Source organism: Carassius carassius, chromosome 50 (genome assembly GCF_963082965.1).
Source record: "Carassius carassius chromosome 50, fCarCar2.1, whole genome shotgun sequence".
NCBI lineage: Eukaryota > Metazoa > Chordata > Actinopteri > Cypriniformes > Cyprinidae > Carassius > Carassius carassius.
In genome coordinates this window covers 17796259-17820223 of record NC_081804.1, presented here as the reverse complement: position 1 = coordinate 17820223, position 23965 = coordinate 17796259, and the positions used below count along the sequence as shown (strand labels likewise).

Below are 23965 nucleotides of genomic sequence, written 5' to 3'. Positions count from 1 at the left end.
TTTTGCACAGTAATGTGTGTGTGTGTGTATATATATATATATATATATATATATATATATATATATATATATATATATATATATATATATATATATATATACACACACACACACATTTGATATGTTATATTTATTCTATTGTGAGATTCCATTCCTTTTTTTACTCACAATTTGTACAGTGTCTCAACTTTTTTGGAATCGGGTTTGTGTATGTATATATATATATATATACACGGAGGCAAATAACATAAATGTACCTTAGCAGTAAAATTGTTTAAGACTACGAGAATTGTTTTTGTCTTTATCCAAACTTACTTTTCACCTTTTAAGCATAAACCTAAATAAATGTATTATTTATTCTATTATATATGATTTCATAGCTCTTCGAGGGGGTTAAAGAAAAATAAAATGCCTGCAGGTTACAATAAAGTTATACTAATAACCAATAAAGACCAAAACCAAAAAAGTGAAGGGTGAGCATTGTTAGAAGCACTTTAAATGTATTTACACCAGTGAGGCATGCAGTGCCTGTATAAAATGTTACGTGTTTGGAAAGACATCACAGGTGAAGTATCATACAAAAGAGAGGAGAGATTCTGTACATGTATCAACACAGGCCATTTGCAAATAAACCCCAGTAGCAAATTATAGGATTTAAAAACAGTTTCTGCAGTAGAAATAACATACCTAACCAAAAAGTGAGAAATACCCAGTGCAGTACACAATCCATAATAGCTGAAACAGAACCAATCAAACCCACTGAATCATACAAATATAGTGCCCATTTAAACAAATGAGGCAGTTATTGTTTCATTTCCTTTTACTACAACTACAAGCCTGGAAAGTGTGGATTTTAAGTAAAGAGCTGCCAAATTAAAGTAATGCAAAATTCAGAGAGGTCCAGAAGCTTTGCTTGTGAAGGAAGATCTGTCAGTCCATTCTGCCGCTTCAATAGGATCGATTTGTGGGAACACGACAAAAAACACTCGTTGTCCCAGATATGTAGCCCACTCTGTAACAAAGATGACATGAAATTACCCATCCGTATGTCATTATAAATGATATGACTCATGTCATATCTATCATATCTAACTATTCTGAAGTTGCATGGTAGCTTTTAAGAGTAACACTTTAGAATGAGGTTCCATTAGTTAATATTAGTTAAATACTTTAGTTGACAAGAACTGAGCTAGAACAATCCTTCTACAGCATTTATTAATCTTAGTTCATGTTAATTTAAACATTTACTAATGCATTATTTAAATTGTGTGTGTGTTAACATTAGTTAATGCACTGTCAATTAGCATGAACTAACAATGAATAACTGTATTTTCATTAACTAACATTAACAAAGATTAATAAATACAGTAATAAATGTACTGTTCATTATTTGTTCATGTTAAATAAAACATCAACGAACATTAACTAATGGAACCTCATTCTAAAGCATTACCAAATTAAGTTATTTACAAAAAACTGCTTTCATCAGTGCACCTATTTGAATTACTAGTGTACTTAAAATCCTGAAAGTGTGTATATATATATATATATATATATATATATATATTCCCCTAAAACTTAACTCGTAGCTACTATATCATAGTGCACGTTTTAATAATGTCAAATTAAAAAAATAATAAGCTTAAAAAAAACTCAATTAATATCTAATGCCATTTAATACAAACTTAATGTGTTTGCCGCCATGCTATTTCTATTTGTTGTTATTTCAAATAACATGCAATTATGTGTCTGAAAACAGTTCACACTTCATTTCACAAAGCTATATGACTTCAGAAGACTTGGAGCATTATAAAGTAGTCCACATGACTCTATGTAAGAGAGTTTATAATCCTTCTTTGCCACTTGCTTGTACTTTTGCAGCTGAATGGAAAAGAGCAGTATGGACGTTCTACAAAATATCTCGTTTTGTTTTCTACAACAACAACAACAACAAAAGTCTCTTTACCAGTGAAGTCATATACACATTTTGGCTTGTTTTTCCAGTAAACTCCCAGGAAATAGACAGGCACTCCAGTCAGCATAATGACAAGCCCCACTCCACACACCAGCGGCTCCGAGTGCAAACTGAAGCCCAGCAGTAGAGCCCAGAAGAGCAGGTAACACACAGGCACTAGGAGACTCACCTGACAAGAGAAAAAAAAAACTCACATTCACCCAGCTGCTGAATCTTAAACATGATGTGGCAGTGACTGTACTGCTGACTACTGCGGCAAACTACATGAACCCGCTGGATGCACCGGACTGTATAAAGGCTGTTTATATTATTTGTATGTAATTGAATACCTTGATGGGCCTGTATAAGTTTGGCTTCTTCCATCTGTAGTAGAGCAGGCCAGAAATAGTGACTCCATAAGAGAGGTAGTTGATGAAAGACACATAGTTTATCAGGTTGTGAGTTTCTCCAATGCACAAGATCACAATTGTGGCAGTGCACTGAAAGATAAGATTAAGAGGGAAAATAAAGAAAGAATAAGATAAATGAAAAAATAGAACAAGCTGCACTCTGAGAAGCAACATGAGAAGCTTTTAGCGATAACAAAAACTGAAAATCACATACACACACGAGCAGAGCTGGAATCGGCGTGCACTGCTTAAAGTGGATCATAGCAAGAAGGCTGGGTAAATGTCCTTCCCGTGCCCCGGAGAAACACAACCTTTTTTAGTCAAACAAATACACATGCAAACAGTAAATGCATAACAAAGAATCACTGTCATAACCGGCACTGCTGCATTCTTCCAATACACATACCAGTATACAAGATGCGTAGGTCACCACCAGGGGGCCCCCTTGCCCTCAAAGATGATTTTATGACTAGGGCTTATAAAATTTTTGTTTTGTTTTTGATTTTGGCTTCCAACCATTATGAAAACATGATGCTGCATTGCGTTTCTTTCCTTTAAAGCGGTGGAAAAAATGCCAATGTAAACTTGAACTTTAATCTTGTCTTTAAGATTAATTAATTTTACAGAAGTCACCTTCTTTGAGTATAACATCTGTGCACATAACAAGATACTGTATAATCATAAGGAGTCACTATACACTAACTCATGAGGTAAGGTAACAGTAAAATTAAATAGAAATTCACTCACCTGGAAGAGGTGAAGAGGTAACCATTGATGCCCCCAAAAGTGGAGAGTGCCACCGAGATCGGCATGAGGGTGGAAAACACCCCAAGAAGCTTTTCACCAAAAGTCTAAGGCAAAAGAAACAAAGCCTTAGCATATTATTAACAGAATGAAAACATTCAGAGGAGGAAGCAGCAGACTATCACAATCTCACATAATTTACTGATCCGGTACAGCATCACTCCACTATCACAATCCAGACATCTCAATCAACAGTATCCCTGCTTATACATTTCCATCCATCATTTGGGTTATTATAGATAACTAAAACTAAAATTGTTTATAATGGAATTAAAATAAATGTATTTTCTTTCAGGTATAGTTTCCAGTGAAACGTTTTTAATTTTAATTTAGTTTAAATTTAAAATTAAAATTAAATAAAAAAAAAATTATTATTTAATTATTTTATTATTATTTAAAAAAAATAAAAAATTACAAATGACACAAACAAAAAAAAGACAAATATTTGCACTAAAAGTAAAATAGAAAATACAAATATAAAAACTAATTCAGTATATTCATACAAGCACAACTATCTCCATTTAATCCAATTCTGACTGTTGTCTGGAAATTGTAATAGTGTGATTATTGCACACAAATGGTTAGTGGATCCATCCTTGAATGTTAGAATTATATTAATAATCTGGTGCTTAAAAAAAAAAAAAATTGCGATCCAGTGAGTCAAAGGCCTGCACTTACAACAGCCACTGCGTTGGAGGACAGCAGTTCCTCAGGAGACATGGAGGAGAAATACGCAATGTTTGTGAGCGTGTAGACAAATGTTACCAGTGGAATGGAGATGTATATTGCTCGAGGCAGATTCCTAAAAGAAAATAAACAAATAAATAAATAGACAGACACACAGACAGACATACAGACAGACAGACAGATAGACAGACTGACAGAAAGATAGACAGACAGACGTACATAAAGATAGACAGACCGACAGACAGACAGACAGACAGAAAGAGAGAGAGATAAACAGATAGACAGACAGACAGACATACAGACCAAATGACGGACGGACGGACAGACGGACAGACAGACAGACAGACAGACAGACAGACAGGCAGACAGACAGACAGACAGATAGATAGATAGATAGACAGATAGACAAGATAGACAGACAGACAGACAAAAAGATAGACAGACATACATATAGATAGAGAGATAGATAGACAGACAGATAATAGACAGACAGAAAGACAGACAGACAGACAAGATAGACAGACAGACAGAAATACAGACAGACAGATAGACAGACAGAAAGACAGAGATAGACAGATAAATACATAGATAGATAGATTAGATAGGCAGACAGACAGACACAGGCAGACAGATAGACAGGCCGACAGAAAGACAGAAAGATAAACAGACAGATCAACAGATAATAGATAGACAGACAGAGAGACAGACAGATAATAGACAGACAGACAGATAATAGATAAACAGATAGACAGACAGACAGATAATAGATAGATAGACAGACCGAACAACCGACGGACGGGCGGATGGACAGTCAGACAGACAGATAGATAGACAGAGACAGAGATAGATAGACAGACATATAGATAGATAGATAGATAGATAGATAGATAGATAGATAGATAGATAGATAGATAGATAGATAGATAGATAGATAGATAGATAGAGAGAGAGACAGACAGACGGACATACAGATAGAGAGACAGACAGACAGATTGACAGACAGAGAGATAGATAGACAGACAGTCAGGCAGATAGAAAGACAGACAGACAGACAGACAGACAGAAAGACAGACAGACAGATAATAGACAGAGAGACAGATAGATATACAGACAGATAATAGACGGATAGACGGACGGATGGATGGATAAATAGAAAGACAGACAGAAATATAATAGATAGACAGACAGACAGACAGACAGATAGAAGTACAGAAAGATGGACAGACCGACAGACAGACATATAGACGTACAGAAAGATAGACAGACAGACAGACCGACGGATGGACGGACAGATAGACAGACAGACAGACAGACAGATAGACGTACAGAAAGATGGACAGACCGACAGACAGACATATAGACATACAGAAAGATAGACAGACAGACAGACAGATATAGATAAATAGACAGACAGACAGATAATAGATAGACAGACAGACAGACAGACAGACAGAAAGATTGACAGACATATAGATAGATAGAGACAGACAGACAGACAGACAGATAGACAGACAGATAATAGACAGACAGACAGATAATAGACAGACAGACAGACCGACCGAACAACCGACGGACGGACGAATGGACCGACAGACAGATAGATAGACAAAGACAGACAGACAGATAGATAGCTAGACAGACAGACAGAGAGATACAAACCCGATTCCAAAAAAGTTGGAACATTGTACAAATTGTGAATAAAAACAGAATGTAATGATGTGGAAGTTTCAAATTTCAATATTTTTTTTAGAATACAACATAGACAACATATCAAATGTTTAAACTGAGAAAATATATGATTTTAAGGGAAAAATACGTTTATTTTTTAATTTCATGGCATCAACACATCTCAAAAAAGTTGGGACAAGGCCATGTTTACCACTGTGTGGCATCCCCTCTTCTTTTTATAACAGTCTGCAAATGTCTGGGGACTGAGGAGACAAGTTGCTCAAGTTTAGGAATAGGAATGTTGTCCTATTCTTGTCTAATACAGGCTTCTAGTTGCTCAACTGTCTTGGGTCTTCTTTGTCGCATCTTCCTCTTTATGATCCAAATGTTATCTATGGGTGAAAGATCTGGACTGCAGCTGGCCATTTCAGTACCTGGATCCTTCTTCTATGCAGCCATGATGTTGTAACTGATGCAGTATGTGGTCTGGCATTGTCATGTTGGAAAATGCAAGATCTTCCCTGAAAGAGACGACGTCTGGATGGAGCATATGTTGTTCTAGAACTTGGATATACCTTTCAGCATTGATGGTGCCTTTCCAGATGTGTAAGCTGCCCATGCCACACGCACTCATGTAACCCCATACCATCAGAGATGCAGGCTTCTGAACTGAGCGCTGATAACAACTTTGGTTGTCCTTGTCCGCTTTATTCCGGATGACAGTTTTCCAAAAAGAACTTCAAATTTTGATTCGTCAGACCACAGAACAGTTTTACACTTTGCCACAGTCCATTTTAAATGAGACTTGGCCTAGAGAAAACGCCTGTGCTTCTGGATCATGTTTAGATATGGCTTCTTTTTTGATCTATAGAGTTTTAGCCAGCAACGGCAAATGGCAAGGTGGATTGTGTTAACTGACAATGTTTTCTGGAAGTATTCCTGAGCCCATGTTGTGATTTCCATTACAGTAGCATTCCTGTATGTGATGCGGTGCCGTCTAAGGGCCCAAAGATCACGGGCATCCGGTATGGTTTTCCGGCCTTGACCCTTATGATGATAACTTCAAACTCTTTGCAATTTTTCTCTGAGAAACTCTTTTCTGATATTGCTCCACTATTTTCCGCCGCAGCATTGGGGGAATTGGTGATCCTCTGCCCATCTTGACTTCTGAGAGACACTGCCACTCTGAGAGGCTCTTTGTATACCCAATCATGTTGCCAATTGACCTAATAAGTTACAAATTGGTCTTCCAGCTGTTCCTTATATGTATATTTAACTTTTCTGGCCTCTTATTGCTACCTGTCCCAACTTTTTTGGAATGTTCATGTCTCTCATGAAATCCAAAATGAGCCGATGTTTGGCATGACTTTTCAAAATGTCTCACTTTCAACATTTGATGTTATCTATATTCTATTGTAAATAAAATATAAGTTTATGAGAATTCCAATTATTCCATTCCGTTCTTCCTAACAATTTGTACAGTGTCCCAACTTTTTGGAATTGGGTTTGTAGATAGAAAGACATACACAGAAAGATAAACAGAAAGACAGACAGACAGAAAAATAGACATATAGACAGACAGATGATACACAGAAAGACAGATAGATAAGTAAATACACACATATACAGGTCCTTCTCAAAAAATTAGCATATTGTGATAAAGTTCATTATTTTCCATAATGTAATGATAAAAATTAAACTTTCATATATTTTAGATTCATTGCACACCAACTGAAATATTCCAGGTCTTTTATTGTTTTAATACTGATGATTTTGGCATACAGCTCATGAAAACCCAAAATGCCTGTCTCAAAAAATTTGCATATCATGAAAAGGTTCTCTAAACAAGCTATTAACCTAACCATCTGAATCAACTAATTAACTCTAAACACCTGCAAAAGATTCCTGAGGCTTTTAAAAACTCCCAGCCTGGTTCATTACTCAAAACCGCAATCATGGGTAAGACTGCTGACCAGAAGGCCATCATTGACACCCTCAAGCGAGAGGGTAAGACACAGAAAGAAATTTCTGAACAAACAGGCTGTTCCCAGAGTGCTGTATCAAGGCACCTAAGTGGGAAGTCTGTGGGAAGGAAAAAGTGTGTCAAAAACGCTGCACAACGAGAAGAGGTGACCGGACCCTGAGGAAGATTGTGGAGAAGGACCGATTCCAGACCTTGGGGGACCTGCGGAAGCAGTGGACTGAGTCTGGAGTAGAAACATCCAGAGCCACCGTGCACAGGCGTGTGCAGGAAATGGGCTACAGGTGCCGCAGTCCCCAGGTCAAGCCACTTTTGAACCAGAAACAGCAGCAGAAGCGCCTGACCTGGGCTACAGAGAAGCAGCACTGGACATTTGGACAAATTTTGCATGTCATTCGGAAATCAGGGTGCCAGAGTCTGGAGGAAGACTGGGGAGAAGGAAATGCCAAAATACCTGAAGTCCAGTGTCAAGTACCTGTAGTATCAGGTTAACTAATGGGGTAGGAACCATGTGTAGGTTGTTGTTGTAGGGGGGAACGATAATAAAGCCGTGGGTTCAATGGATGTGCAGCTGTGGTCCTTGTGTTAAGCCTCCTATAAAGGTTACGGTGTACCTATAAAACACATAACATGGTGTCAGAAGCAAAAAAGTAATATTAACGGACGTCGAACAAATAAGAGATAACACAGGACGCAGGCTAGTTGTTTATTTGCTTTCTCTCTGCCGATTAACGAAAGTTTGGGGCTAACGCTAATGCTAGCGAGCTCACAGACGGCAAAATGAATCAGTTTCAAGTTTCCCCACCAGAAAAGTTCACATTTAAAGCCGAAGACTGGACTAAATGGATTAAACGCTTCGACAGATTCCGCATCGCATCTGGATTGGAGACAAAAAGCGGACGAAAATCAAGTTAATGCACTGATTTACACAATGGGGGAGGAGGCGGAGGATATACTGGTTTCTCTGCACCTCAGCCCAGAGGAAGCAAGTGAGTACGACACAGTTAAGAGAAAGCTGGATGCTCACTTTGTAACACGCAGAAATGTGATCTTCGAGAGGGCAAAGTTTAACCAGAGGCAGCAAGAAATGGGCGAGTCGGCTGACAGCTTTCACACTGCGCTGCACTGTCTAGCGGAGCACTGCGGATACGGGGCTCTGCATGACGAAATGGTGAGAGATAGACTTGTTGTGGGTCTGAGAGATAAACGCTTGTCAGAACAGCTACAACTCGATTCCGAACTGATTCTAGAGAAAGCAATTAACAGAGCTAGACAAAGCGAGCAGGTGAAGAAGCAACAAGAAATGCTAAAAATGAACTTTAAAGCAGATATTTCCAACGCTCAGCTTGACAGCGTGCACGCTGTGCGCGACAGCGCAGCGGCGCACGCGCAAAACAACTCAAGCCACAATACAAGCAAACAGAGAAAAAACTGAAGGAAAGACAGGTACAATGCGACAGATGCGGTGATTCAAGATGCCATAGCCAACAACAATGTCCAGGTAAAGAGGTAATATGCAATAACTGCAGAAAAAAAGGACATTACGCCAGAGTGTGCAAAACTAAAAGAATGTGTGAAATGCATGTAGCTACAGTGGTTGAGGACACTGGTGAGGAAGTTGCATTTCTGGGTTCACTGTCAGCGGACGCAAATGACAGCCCATGGATGACAGACATACATGTGGAGAATCTCAATGCACGCTTTAAAATAGACACTGGTGCAGACGTCACCGCTATATCGGAAATGCTGTATAACCAGGGCCAGTTCAGCAGGCTGGAGAAGTCAACGAGGGTTCTGCTGGGGCCAGGAGGGACTCGTCTGAACGTGAAGGGCAAGTTCACAGCCACCAGTAAGAACAGTAAACGTACTAAAGAGGAAATTTATGTTGTGGAGGGGCTGTGCACACCACTGCTAGGCGGGCTTGCTGCAGTGGCACTGCAGTTGGTCGCCAGAATAAATAACATCAGCCTGGACTCCAAAGAGACAGTAAAAAGGGAGTTCCCTAAGCTTTTCTGTGGACTCGGTAAAATGGAGGGTGAGTACAACATAGTATTGAAACCAGGCGCTCAGCCTTTCTCCCTCTCAACTCCCAGGCGCATCTCCCTCCCACTCCTGCCAAAGGTCAGAGAGGAGTTGGACCGTATGGAGCAGCAGGGAGTTATCTCATTGGTGGAGGGGCCCACTGAATGGTGTGCGCCTATGGTGGTGGTGCTGAAACGCACAGGAAAGGTGAGAATATGCACCGATCTTACAGAGCTGAACAAATCAGTTATGAGAGAGAAGCATCCCCTCCCCTCAGTTGAACACACTTTAGGACAGCTCGCTGGGGCCAAAGTGTTTTCAAAGCTAGACGCCAACGCAGGCTTTTGGCAGAGTCCACTGTCCAAGGAGTCATCTCTGCTAACCACTTTCATAACTCCGTTTGGGCGGTATTGTTATAATCGCATGTGTTTTGGGATCTCATCAGCACCAGAACATTTCCAAAAGCGCATGTCACGCATCTTGGAGGGGCTGGTGGGTGTTCTATGTCAGATGGATGACGTGCTCATCTGGGGAGCCACACAGACGGAGCATGATGAGAGACTGTGGAAAGTACTGTCACGACTGCAGGAGGCAGGAGTGACGCTCAACGATAAGTGTGAGTTTTCTAAGAGCAGGATGAAGTTCCTGGGGCAGGTCATTGAGGCATCAGGCGTCAGTGCTGACCCTGATAAAGTGAGCGCTGTAAAAGCTATGTCAGCACTCAGTAACGTCAGCGAAGTGAGACGCTTCCTGGGGATGACAAACCACCTGGGGAAGTTCCTGCCTCACTTGGCTGAGAAAACACGACCACTCAGAGACCTGCTGAAAAAGTCCAGTATGTGGGCCTGGGGGCCGCAACAACAGCAGGCCTTCGATAACATAAGAGAAGATTTGTCGACACCCCCAGGGCTTGCATTGTATGACCCGAATGCTGAAACGCTTGTCTCCGCTGACTCTTCCTCATATGGGATGGGCGCCGTTCTTCTCCAGCAGCAAAGAGACTCAGAGTGGAAACCTGTGGCGTATGCCTCGAGAGCCCTCAGCAGCACTGAGCAGCAATACGCCCAGATCGAGAAGGAGGCGCTAGCATCAACATGGGCCTGTGAGAGGTTCGCAGAGTTCCTAATTGGAAAGAGTTTTCACATTGAAACCGACCACAAGCCTCTGATTCCTCTACTAGGCTCAAAGAGCTTAGATGAACTTCCTCCACGCATACAGCGCCCGCGCATGCGACTAATGCGGTTTGCCTACACCATATCGCATGTGGCTGGCAAAGACATTGCAACTGCGGATGTGCTGTCCAGAGCTCCCGTCAGTCACACTGCAGAAGGATTGCAGGAGGAGGAAATCAACCTCTATGTTGACTCTGTTGTAGCGAATCTCCCAGCTACAGAAAATAGGTTAAGAGAAATTCAGAGACACCAGGATGATGACCCCATACTCAAGCACTTGAAGAAATTCTGTGTCGAAGGATGGCCAGATAAATTCTCAATTAACAGAGTTTTCCAGCCATATCTGCAATATTCAGGTGAGCTCACAATTCAAGAGGGTCTACTGTTGTATGGCAGCAGAATAGTCATCCCAGTGTCACTCAGGGCAGACATCCTGTCCAAGCTGCACGAGGGCCATCTGGGAATAACAAAATGCAGAGAGCGAGCTAAGCATTCAGTGTGGTGGCCAGGGCTCAGCAGAGAGCTGACAAACATGATAGAGAAATGTAATGTGTGCAGCCGTGAAAGAGTCAATTTCAAAGAAAAGATGATGTCTACTGAGTTTCCGCCAAGACCATGGTCCACTGTAGGAGCGGATTTATTCCAGATAGACAGCAAACAATACCTGGTCATCGTGGACTATTTCTCCAGATATTTTGAAGTAGCAAAACTGACATCCACAACATCTGGAGCTGTGATTGATCATGTCAAGTCTATCTTTGCTCGTCATGGTATACCTGAAGTGGTCCGCTCAGACAACGGCCCACAATTTGCATCTGAGATCTTCAGGCAGTTTGCACAGGATTGGGGGTTTAGTCATGTGACATCCAGTCCCCATTTCCCACAGAGCAACGGGGAGGCGGAGCGCGCTGTGAGGACGATCAAAAGTTTTCTCAAGAAATCCAGCGACCCTTACCTCGCCCTCATGGCCTATCGAGCTGCTCCCCTGGCGAATGGATACAGTCCCGCTGACCTTCTGATGGGGAGGAAAATAAGAACGCCAGTTCCTGTCATTCCATCCAAGCTCAACCCAGGGTGCGCAGACATGGATAACCTGAAAAGAACAGAGCAAAGGTACAGACAAAAACTGTGACAGAATTTTGACCAAAGACACAGAGCACGCGACATGCCGTTCCTTCAACCCGGGGATCATGTGTGGGTCAAAGATACAGTGGAAAGAGGCACGGTGGTGTCTACTGCTGGCACGCCGAGGTCATACATCATTGAGACGCCCGGGGGCACTCTGCGACAGTGTTGTGCCTGAACGCGTTCATTGAACGATAGTTCATGAACTCGTTCATATTTTGGGCGAACGTGAACTGAACGTGCTGTATTGCTGCCTGATGAACGTTATTGTGAACGCGTTCATTCTGGTGTCTGTGAACGGCACGCTCTCTCAGGTTAACTTCGTTCAATAGGGTGCCAGATTTCTATAGAGCCTTCCAGGCGAAACCCCGGCTAAAACACACCATAAACGGGTCTTAATATGTAGTGGAAAAACACCCAATCTGGCAACACCAGCCACCAGTGTCGCACCGCCGTCCGCCGCATGCGTGACGCGTCATCAAAAAAAAAACAGCAAACGACAGCAGCATGTAGCAAGAAGGTGTATGATCATTTAAAAGAATTTTATGATGTTTATGACAAGGTCGGTGAGAATGGGAGACAAAGCATTAAAGCAACCATGGGGAAATGCTTTCCCCTCAATGCTAATGTAAACCCTGGTTGGATAAGGATTCAAAATTGGATATGAAGATGAAATCTGACGCATAGCTTCATTGTTAAAACTGATAAAATAATTGCTGTGATTCTATATGGGCTGTGGCAATAATTTTGAAAAATAATAGCTCGCAGCAACGTATGGAAAAAAAGAACTATGAACTAGTTCATTTTTGGAACTGTGAACTTTAGTTAAAAATTTTGTAGTTTGAACTATGAACTGAACTAGTTCATTTTAAAATTTGTGAATTGAACATTGAACTAGTTCATGTAGAAAGTGAACTTTCCCAACACTGCTCTGCGAAGGAACAGATACCATCTTTCACCAACCCCTGTGGCTCCTGGAGAACCTGCTGACTTAATTGAACCAGCACCCGAGAGCACAGTTCTTGATGACACACACACTCCTGTCACACCCGGAGCACATTGTGTAGCCAGTCAGCAGTCTCCTGTGTGTGAAAGACATTTCCCAGCCCGAATAAGGAATCCTCCATCTTACTTGAAAGACTTTGTTCGGTCTTAGAAATGGCACCTGAGTTATGGAGGAGGGCAGGGAGTAGTTGATTGTCGCCAATTAATGTTGTTGATAAAGTGTTTACAGAAGCACATGTTTATAGTACTTCACAGCTGAACAGTATGGAAAAATTAGAGAACCATAAATGTGTGTTATTACTGTTACTGAACTTGATTATCATTTTAATGATGGTATGGGTTATATTTTCAGTATAAGTAATCGGAAGAGCCTTCTGTTATAGTTTAGAAATGCCTTAATGTTATTTTTGCATCTGCACAAAGATTATCCTTTGCTTAGAAAGGGGGATGTAGTATCAGGTTAACTAATGGGGTAGGAACCATGTGTATGTTGTTGTTGTAGGGGGGAACGATAATAAAGCCGTGGGTTCAATGGATGTGCAGCTGTGGTCCTTGTGTTAAGCCTCCTATAAAGGTTACGGTGTACCTATAAAACACATAACAGTAACCACAGTCAGTGATGGTCTGGTGTGCCATGTCAGCTGCTGGTGTTGGTCCACTGTGTTTTATCAAGGGCAGGGTCAATGCAGCTAGCTATCAGGAGATTTTGGAGCACTTCATGCTTCCATCTGCTGAAAAGCTTTATGGAGATGAAGATTTCGTTTTACAGCACGACCTGGCACCTGCTCACAGTGCCAAAACCACTGGTAAATGGTTTACTGACCATGGTATTACTGTGCTCAATTGGCCTGCCAACTCTCCCATCACAGAGGTCAGTTAATTCTCAGCACATAGAGACTTTTTCACCTAGATATCACACTATAGAGACTGTGTCTGTTCCCCGAACTAGAAAAAACAAAAAACGTCCAAACCAAGTTAAGATTAACAATTTAATTGAGGTTCAACAAATAAAAAACAGAAGAAATATGGATAAACAAATGATAAAGCTTGGCTTATTGAATATCAGATCCCTTTCTACGAAAACACTTTTTGTAAATAATATGATCACTGATCATAATATAGATGTACTCTGTTTGACAGAAACCTGGCTAAAACCTGATGATTACATTATTTTAAATGAGTCCACCCCCCAAGATTACTGTTATAAACATGAGCCGCGTCTAAAAGGCAAAGGTGGAGGTGTTGCTTCAATTTATAGCCACGTTTTCAGGATCTCTCAGAGAGCAGGCTTCAAGTATAACTCATTTGAAGTAATGGTGCTTCATATAACATTATCCAGAGAAACAAATGTTAATGATAAATCCTCTGTTATGTTTGTACTGGCTACTGTATACAGGCCACCAGGGCACCATACAGACTTTATTAAAGAGTTTGGTGATTTTACATCCGAGTTAGTTCTGGCTGCAGATAAAGTCTTAATAGTTGGTGATTTTAATATCCATGTTGATAATGAAAAAGATGCATTGGGTTCAGCATTTATAGACATTCTGAACTCTATTGGTGTTAGACAACACGTTTCAGGACCTACTCATTGTCGAAATCATACTCTAGATTTAATACTGTCACATGGAATTGATGTTGATGGTGTTGAAATTATTCAGCCAAGTGATGACATCTCAGATCATTATTTAGTTCTGTGCAAACTTCATATAGCCAAAATTGTAAATCCTACTTCTTGTTACAAGTATGGAAGAACCATCACTTCTAACACAAAAGACTGCTTTTTAAGTTATCTTCCTGATGTATCCAAATTCCTTAGCATATCCAAAACCTCAGAACTTGATGATGTAACAGAAACTATGGACTCTCTCTTTTCTAGCACTTTAAATACAGTTGCTCCTTTACGCTTAAGGAAGGTTAAGGAAAACAGTTTGACACCATGGTATAATGAGCATACTCGCACCCTAAAGAGAGCAGCCCGAAAAATGGAGCGCAGCTGGAGGAAAACAAAACTAGAGGTATTTCGTATTGCTTGGCGGGAAAGTAACATATCCTACAGAAAAGCATTAAAAACTGCTAGATCCGATTACTTTTCTTCTCTTTTAGAAGAAAACAAACATAACCCCAGGTATTTATTCAATACAGTGGCTAAATTAACAAAAAATAAAGCCTCAACAAGTGTTGACATTTCCCAACATCACAGCAGTGATGACTTTATGAACTACTTTACTTCTAAAATCGATACTATTAGAGATAAAATTGCAACCATTCAGCCGTCAGCTACAGTATCACATCAGACAGTGCACTATAGACCCCCTGAGGAACAGTTCCACTCATTCTCTACTATAGGAGAGAAAGAATTGTATAAACTTGTTAAATCATCTAAACCAACAACATGTATGTTAGACCCTATACCATATAAGCTCCTAAAAGAGGTGCTTCCAGAAGTCATAGATCCTCTTCTGACTATTATTAATTCCTCATTGTCATTAGGATATGTCCCCAAAACCTTCAAACTGGCTGTTATTAAGCCTCTCATCAAAAAACCACAGCTTGACCCCAAAGAACTAGTTAATTATAGACCAATCTCGAATCTCCCTTTTCTGTCCAAGATACTAGAAAAGGTGGTATCCTCACAATTATATTCCTTCTTAGAGAAAAATGGTATATGTGAGGATTTCCAGTCAGGATTTAGACCGTATCATAGTACTGAGACTGCTCTCCTTAGAGTTACAAATGATCTGCTCTTATCATCTGATCATGGGTGTATCTCTCTATTAGTTTTATTGGATCTTAGTGCTGCGTTTGACACAATTGACCACAACATTCTTTTGCATAGACTTGAACACTTTGTTGGCATTAATGGAAGTGCATTAGCATGGTTTAAATCGTACTTATATGACCGCCATCAGTTCGTAGCAGTGAATAAAGATGTATCCTATCGATCACAAGTGCAGTATGGAGTACCTCAAGGCTCAGTACTAGGGCCGCTACTCTTCACACTTTATATGTTACCCTTGGGAGATATCATCAGGAAACATGGTGTTAGCTTTCACTGTTATGCTGATGATACTCAACTCTGTATTTCTTCGCAGCCCGGTGAAACACACCAATTTGAAAAACTAATGGATTGCTTAGTCGATATAAAAAACTGGATGACAAGTAATTTCTTACTGCTAAATTCTGAAAAAACAGAGGTGTTAATTATAGGACCTAAAAACTCCGCTTGTAATAACCTAGAACACTGTCCAAGACTTGATGGTGCTCTGTCAATTCTTCGTCATCAGTTAGGAACCTAGGTGTGCTACTTGATCGAAATCTTTCCTTAGAAAGCCACGTTTCTAGCATTTGTAAAATTACATTTTTCCATCTCAAAAATATATCTAAATTACGGCCTATGCTCTCAATGTCAAATGCAGAAATGTTAATACATGCTTTTATGACCTCAAGGTTAGATTATTGTAATGCTTTATTGGGTGGTTGTTCTGCATGCTTAGTAAACAAACTACAGCTAGTCCAAAATTCAGCAGCAAGAGTTCTTACTAGAACCAGGAAGTATGACCATATTAGCCCGGTCCTGCCAACACTGCACTGGCTCCCTATCAAGCATCGTATAGATTTTAAAATATTGCTTATTACCTATAAAGCCCTGAATGGTTTAGCACCTCAGTATTTGAATGAGCTCCTTTTACATTATAATCCTCTACGTTCTCAAAACTCAGGCAATTTATAAATACCTAGAATATCAAAATCAACTGCGGGCGGCAGGTCCTTCCCTATTCGGCGACTAAACTCTGGAATAATCTACCTAACATTGTTCGGGAGGCAGACACACTCTTGCAGTTTAAATCTAGATTAAAGACCCATCTCTTCAACCTGGCATACACATAACATACTAATATGCTTTTATTATCCAAATCCGTTAAAGGATTTTTAGGCTGCATTAATTAGGTAAACCGGAACCGGAAACACTTCCCATAACACCCGATGTACTTGCTACATCATTAGAAGAATGGCATCTACGCTAATATTTGTCTGTTTCTCCCTTGTTCCGAGGTCACCGTAGCCACCAGATCCAGTCTGTGTCCAGATCAGAGGGTCACTGCAGTCACCCGGATCCAGTACGTATCCAGAACAGATGGTGGATCAGCACCTAGAAAGGACCTCTACATCCCTTAAAGACAGCGGAGACCAGGACAACTAGAGCCCCAGATACAGATCCCCTGTAAAGACCTTGTCTCAGAGGACCACCAGGACAAGACCACAGGAAACAGATGATTCTTCTGCACAATCTGACTTTGCTGCAGTCTGGAATTGAACTACTGGTTTCGTCTGGTCAGAGGAGAACTGGCCCCCCAACTGAGCCTGGTTTCTCCCAAGGTTTTTTTCTCCATTCTGTCACCGATGGAGTTTCGGTTCCTTGCCGCTGTCGCCTCTGGCTTGCTTAGTTGGGGACACTTCATCTACAGCGATATCATTGACTTGATTGCAAATAAATCCACAGACACTATTTAATTGAACAGAGATGACTGAATTCAATGATGAACTGCCTTTGAACTGCCTTTAACTATCATTTTTTCATTATTGACACTGTTTTCCTAATGAATGTTGTTCAGTTGCTTTGACGCAATGTATTTTGTTTAAAGCACTATATAAATAAAGGTGACTTTGACTTTGACTTTGACTCCTGACCTGAACCCCATAGAGAATCTGTGGGATATTGTGAAGAGAAAGTTGAGAGACGCAAGACCCAACACTCTGGATGAGCTTAAGGCCGCTATCGAAGCATCCTGGGCCTCCATAACACCTCAGCAGTGCCACAGGCTGATTGCCTCCATGCCACGCCGCATTGAAGCAGTCATTTCTGCAAAAGGATTCCTGACCAAGTATTGAGTGCATAACTAAACATAATTATTTGAAGGTTGACTTTTTTTGCATTAAAAACACTTTTCTTTTATTGGTCGGATGAAATATGCTAATTTTTTGAGACAGGCATTTTGGGTTTTCATGAGCTGTATGCCAAAATCATCAGTATTAAAACAATAAAATACCTGAAATATTTCAGTTGGTGTGCAATGAATCTAAAATATATGAAAGTTTAAATTTGTATCATTACATTATGGAAAATAATGAACTTTATCACAATATGCTAATTTTTTGAGAAGGACCTGTATATCCAGCCACAGATCATGTGTGAATAAAAGGTCCTGGTTAAAAGGGTAAAAACAGTGCAGCAGATAATAATCATAGGTTCGACAACAGCTGAGTCAAAAATCTTATCTGTGCCTGAAATTTCAGGATTTGAATGTATACATTGCACATGTACATTTTTGAAATAGCTTATGCCATGTAATGCGATTAATATTCAGTTCCTCAGAAAGCGCCAGTAAAACTGTTCCAGCTGATTTTGTCAGTCCAGCCAAGTTTTAAAAGTGGTATCAACCTAACCTCCTTGGATCCACCACTTCTTCTGTGACATAGTTGAGGAAGTTCCAGCCACTGAAGGCAAAGGAGGCATGAAGAAATGCCAGAGCAATCTGTCCTACGGAAGGAGCTTTATTAAACATGAAGGCCACCTGTGGAGTCAGGCTCTCATAGTTACCTGAGGAGACAGAAACAGAACAGCTCTACTAAAATAACTGAAAAGCGTGACTAATTACATGTATTAACAGACTGCTTTATCAGTATAACATAATTTGTCTTGTCGGTTGCCTTAACGGTTGGTCCTATAAATCTTTTTTTTTTTCCACCCTGAGTATGATCTCCATACTCTGGCTATTTCATATAATATACGCCATGAAAGCCTAAACAGAATACATAACTAAGATTTTTAGACTTCTTTTGAGTCCAATTTGCTCAGCTCCATTATGTTGGAGCCACATCTATCCATAACATGCAGCATTCACAAAAATTCCTTATTAAAGGGATCCTTCATCCAAAAACACTATTTTTTAACAATAACACTACTTTTTATTTCTGGGTGAACTCTTCCTTTAAGGCATTTACTTTATTTACAAATAGGGGATTTAACTGATTATTGCTTGTTCATTTAATTAATCAATTAATCATACTGTATTAACATCTGGGTCTCTAGACTTCCATATCAACACATGTGACGCTCTCACCTCCACAGATCTGCACTAAACCGACAGTAATGATGAGCCCCAGAGCCAGAAGCTTCCCCACGGTGAAGGTGTCCTGGATCCGTGTGGCCAAACGCACACTGTAGCAGTTCACCCATGTCAAAAACACTGCAAACATTCACACACACACAACATAAAAAAATACAATGCCTTGACTTATTCACTTCCATGTGTTGAACTTCAATGACTTCAAATTCAGTGTTTTTCTATGTGTCTAAAGTGTCATGTTAGAAATATGACTTGTTGCCATCAGGAAATACTGATGACAGAAATGTGGGAACGCCTCCACATAACAGACTTGAATAATGAGAGCTAATGCAGCAATCACATGCTATAGAGCCACGCCGATCCATCACTGAGCCGTCAAGTGCTGCTGGCACGGGTCCAAGAAAAAAAAAAGTATTTGCTTAAAACCAGAATTAAAAGTACATTAAAAAATAAAAGGCAAATGTTAAATTAATGTGTCATTCATTCAAAAAAAAAAGTAATAATATATATTACTATATATATATATGTATGTGTGTGTGTGTATTTATATTAATAAAAATAATTAATTAATTAATTTGTTAATTCATTAATTAAGCGGTGATCATCAACTTTTTTTAAACCTTCTATTCATCAAAGAATCCAGAAAACAACGTATCATGATTTCTACAAAAAAATATTGTTTACATTGATAATAATATGGACCATTATTATTTTCTGATCACCGATAATATTTGAGCATTAAATCAGTATATTATTGTGATTTCTGAAGGATCATGTGACTCTGAAGACTGGAGTTATGATGCTGAAAATTCTGCTTTGATCACAGGAATAAATTACATTTTTAAATATCTTCATATAGAAAACTGTTATTTTAAATTGTAATTTCACAATATTACCATGTTTACTGTATTTTTGATCAAATAAATGCAGCCTTTGTGAACAGAAGAGACTTTGTTAAAAAAAAAAAAAATCAATGGTTTTTAGACCAATGGGCTACTTTTACGACACATAAATGATACCTACGCACACTTTTATGCTGCTTATTTTTATTTTAGTGCTTTATGACAGCAGTCCTCATTAATTTTTATTATATTGAAAAGAGTGGCCAAGTATTCTTCAAAAATTCCCTTTTATTTATGTATGTATGTATGTATTTATTTAACAGGTTTAAGAATGACATGACATATGTTCTCCTATCTAATTGCAAGCATTCGTAGGTTAGCGAAACCTGTTTGAAAACAGTCATTATATCTGCGGTTTCCATTGGTTGAGCAAAAAAAACACACTTCTGCTTCAAATTCTTTTTCAGTCTCGTGGTTTAATTCAGCTGAATCATCGGGTTCACTAAAGCCATTTCACTCTGCCCACTTTCTACAGCGAGATGTTATCAAGAACTAAACCGTTTAGACACAGAGACGTCGAGCACTCACATATGCAGATAGTGGAAAGCATGCGTGTGGCTATGTATGGAGGAATGCAGTATGGGAAAACAGGCTGAAGCACATAGTTGGAGAACGTGAGAGCGATGACTGCCAGTGTGGTGGGATACATGATCAATACTGCACTCCATAACAGCAGAAACCTGGAGAGCAGCACAACACATTCAGCAAATGATGGACGTTTGATTTCCATTCAATGTTTAGTAGATCATGTATGGACTTGTCTTACCCCATGAGACCACCAAAAATCTCTGTGACGTAGGAATAGTCTCCCCCAGATTTAGGGATGGTGACCCCTAGTTCAGCATAGCAAAGAGAGCCAAGGGCAGCTACGCCTCCTCCTAGCACCCACACCACCAGCGCCAGGCCAACCGAACCTGAATGCTCCAGAACACCCTTAGGAGAGATGAAGATCCCAGAGCCAATAATGTTACCTGACAAGAGAGAGAAGCATGTGACAGTGCAAGCCTGGTCTCTTGTTCTCAGTGTTCAAATATTTCACTTTCAAAGCTTTATATTTTACTAACCAATAAAGACGACGACGATGATGATGATGATGATGATTACATTTGCATGCCCATCTGAATGCCACTTTATAAACATAAGCACACGAGTAAACGCTCTTGATAAACTAGTGAACACAATAAAAATGCACTGGTATGTATGTATTTCTTTATGCATTTAATTACATTTTATTTAATTTGTTAAATTATTGCTAGCCATTGATGCTATAGCACACCCCTGAAATCTGATTTTTACATTTAAAATGTACAATATTTATCTTTTGAGATCACTGGATTCCTCTCACACTCAGTATATACTAGTAATAGTAATCAATGGGTGGCAAGAATATATATATATATATTAGTGCTGTCAAAAATTTTATCGCAATAAGTTTTTGTTCGCATAATGTATGTGTGTGTCCTGTGTATATATGTTATGTATATAAAAAATACACACAGATACAGTATATATTTTAAAAATATTTACATGTATTTACCTGTCTATAGTCACATTCATGTAATTTATATTATAAATAAATATATTAAATATATAAACATATCTTTTTTATATACATGCATGTGTGTGTATTTATATATACATAACAAATATACACAGAACACACACATATATAATCACTTGCTGCCCAGTGATTCCTAAGATGATGTAACAAAGCTGATATTTAGAGTACTAGAGTACTACATTACTACAGAACAAGTACTAACCCAATACCAAACACAAACATACAGCAGCAAGCAAAACTACTCGCCCAGTGAACGTCAGCCCTGTGGCTCTGCTGTAGTACATGTGAGAGTTTCATAGGCACACAATGATCACCCCCCTCACTAACCCACTTCCTGGCAGCTCTTCTCTCAAGCACCCAAGTGTCGCACAACGAGATTACGTAACAGCAGGCATAAATAATCAACTGCTCCCCATCACAGAGCCGGCTGCCATCAGGCGTGGGGAACAATCTTTAGCTTTCATTCGGCTCCTTGGAGTAACGCAGTACAAGTAACGAGAGTTACGTAATCAGATTACTTTTTTTCAAGTAACTAGTAAAGTAACGCATTACTTTTTAATTTACAAGAACATATCTGAGTTACTTTTTTAATGGCAGTTACTTTCTAATTTATTGACGGGCATCTCCCCTGTCCTCGTGTTGAGAGATATCGAGTGAGTTCAGAGGCATTGTGTGCGTGTGTGAACATGATGATACTGTAGATCAAGACTAAATGTGAACATGCATTTATCATCTCACTTGCACAAAAACAGATTCAGTATTCCTCAAAATGAATACAAACAGTCAAATGCAGACGTGTTAACTAACACAAATATACTTTATGTATTTAATTCCATTTTATTAACCAGTATCCTTGCTGCTGACCTTCAATGATCCAGTTCAACCATACTAATAAAGCAAAAAAATAAGCATTTTTTGAAGAGAGAAAAATGAGGCCAAGGCAGATGAGAAAAAGTAGCATGAAAGTAACGTAATATTACTTTCCATAAAAAGTAACTTAGCAACTTTTTTTTAAAGAAAATAATGCAATATTGTAATTCATTACTTTTAAAAGTAACTTTCCCCAACACCAAATCTAGACATTAGTAAACATTAAAAAAAATAAATAAATTAAAAATATCTGCAAACTTAAGTTGTTTTATAAGACTTAATTGTTCATATTGTATTCTGTTATCTAAGAATAGATTACAAGACAGACAATAAATAAATAAATAAATAAAATACATAACATGTAAGTCCTTTCAAGGTATTCTGTTGTATTTGGTAATACAATAACAAAATATATGATGCTATTTACTACATATACTAAAGCTATGCATACTAATATATATATATATATATATATATATATATATATATATATATATATATATATATAATATAATATAAAAAATAAATCTAATATAAACACAATTAAAACTAATAACCATATAAAAAATAAAAATCAATTAATAGTCTTTAATAAAGAAAGATAAAGCAATCACAAGCTTATCTATGGTAAGAAATATTTAACAGGGATTAAAAGGGCATAAAGTCCATTATGTGTTTTATTGTGCTTAAAATCACCAAAATATAAATGTCCAGAAAAAAGAATGAACAAACAAAATGGCGAATATCTGTGATGCATTTGTCTTTATAAGTCTTGATACGTTTACATGTTAGAAGAATGGCCCACAATCAAAATGAAAACAAGTGATAAAGTTCCCTTACCAATAATGATCGCGCAGGCGCTCAGAAGTCCAATCTCCTTCTTGAGTGTCACGCGCTCAGGGATGCCCGAGTCTCGTTTAAGTTCGCTGTCTTTCATGATGCTCCTCTGAGCTTCTGTCGTTTTCCTCTCTACTCCAACCACTTCAGCTCGCCCACGAACAGAGAGCTGGGCTTCCTCTCTTCAGCTCGCTTCAGAGGATTGAAACACGGTGAAAAGGCCGCGCAGGCGCCGCATCGCGCGCGCTCTCCGGCCAGAATGTTAACGAGCGCGCGGCACTGATCCACACACGCGGTGCACAACAGGGCTGGCATTACACAAAACCATCAATTCATACACAATTATGACATTTGCACTTAAATAATAATAATAAACTAAAATAACTTTTTTTCTCTCAAAAGGGCATCAACAGAGAAAGTTAACGTGGTTAAACATAGTTTATGGCACGTTTACTGACGCAGTTTCAGTCAATAAAAGACCTATAGAAGAGCAGCTGAAAGAACGGGTACAGGGTGATCCCGCATGCACACACACTTGTGTTTGCAACGCACAGGTTTCCTCGTTCGTCCTGAAAGGATCCCCAGTGTGGAATTTAAGAAGTCAAGTCGTGAATCTGTGGCTGTAGCTGTTCACTGCATGCAGATAAAGGAGGCCCGTTTTCAGCTGATCTCCCGGAGGAAAGCCTGAGAGTGAGCTGCTTTGTAGTCCAGCAGGAAGGCTGAAGCTCTGCCAGCAGTGTGCGAACCTTAAGAGAGGAAGTCGAGCAGAAAACCAATAGATCACAAGAGCTACAGAAAGAAACATGCACTGACAGAGGGAGACAGAGACCAGATTA

At 39.3% G+C, this 23965-nt stretch overlaps 1 protein-coding gene across 2 annotated transcripts; it reads right to left on the bottom strand.

The window, feature by feature from the left end:
• Positions 1–467: 467 nt before the first annotated feature.
• LOC132133734 (asc-type amino acid transporter 1-like) lies at positions 468–23965 on the bottom strand. 2 transcript variants are annotated; one of them, XM_059546659.1, is made up of 11 exons: positions 23133–23965; positions 20628–20832; positions 20390–20541; positions 18954–19079; positions 18277–18430; positions 3847–3970; positions 3112–3215; positions 2579–2675; positions 2305–2454; positions 1967–2144; positions 468–1012 (listed from the first exon to the last, which is right to left on the bottom strand). In XM_059546659.1, the coding sequence occupies exons 1-11, from the start codon at positions 23227–23229 to the stop codon at positions 891–893; spliced, it is 1509 nt and encodes a 502-aa protein (XP_059402642.1). In that variant the 5' UTR covers positions 23230–23965; the 3' UTR covers positions 468–890. The 2 variants fall into 2 exon arrangements, with proteins under 2 accessions (XP_059402642.1, XP_059402643.1); XM_059546660.1 differs by having other exon boundaries at positions 20628–20794; positions 23133–23963.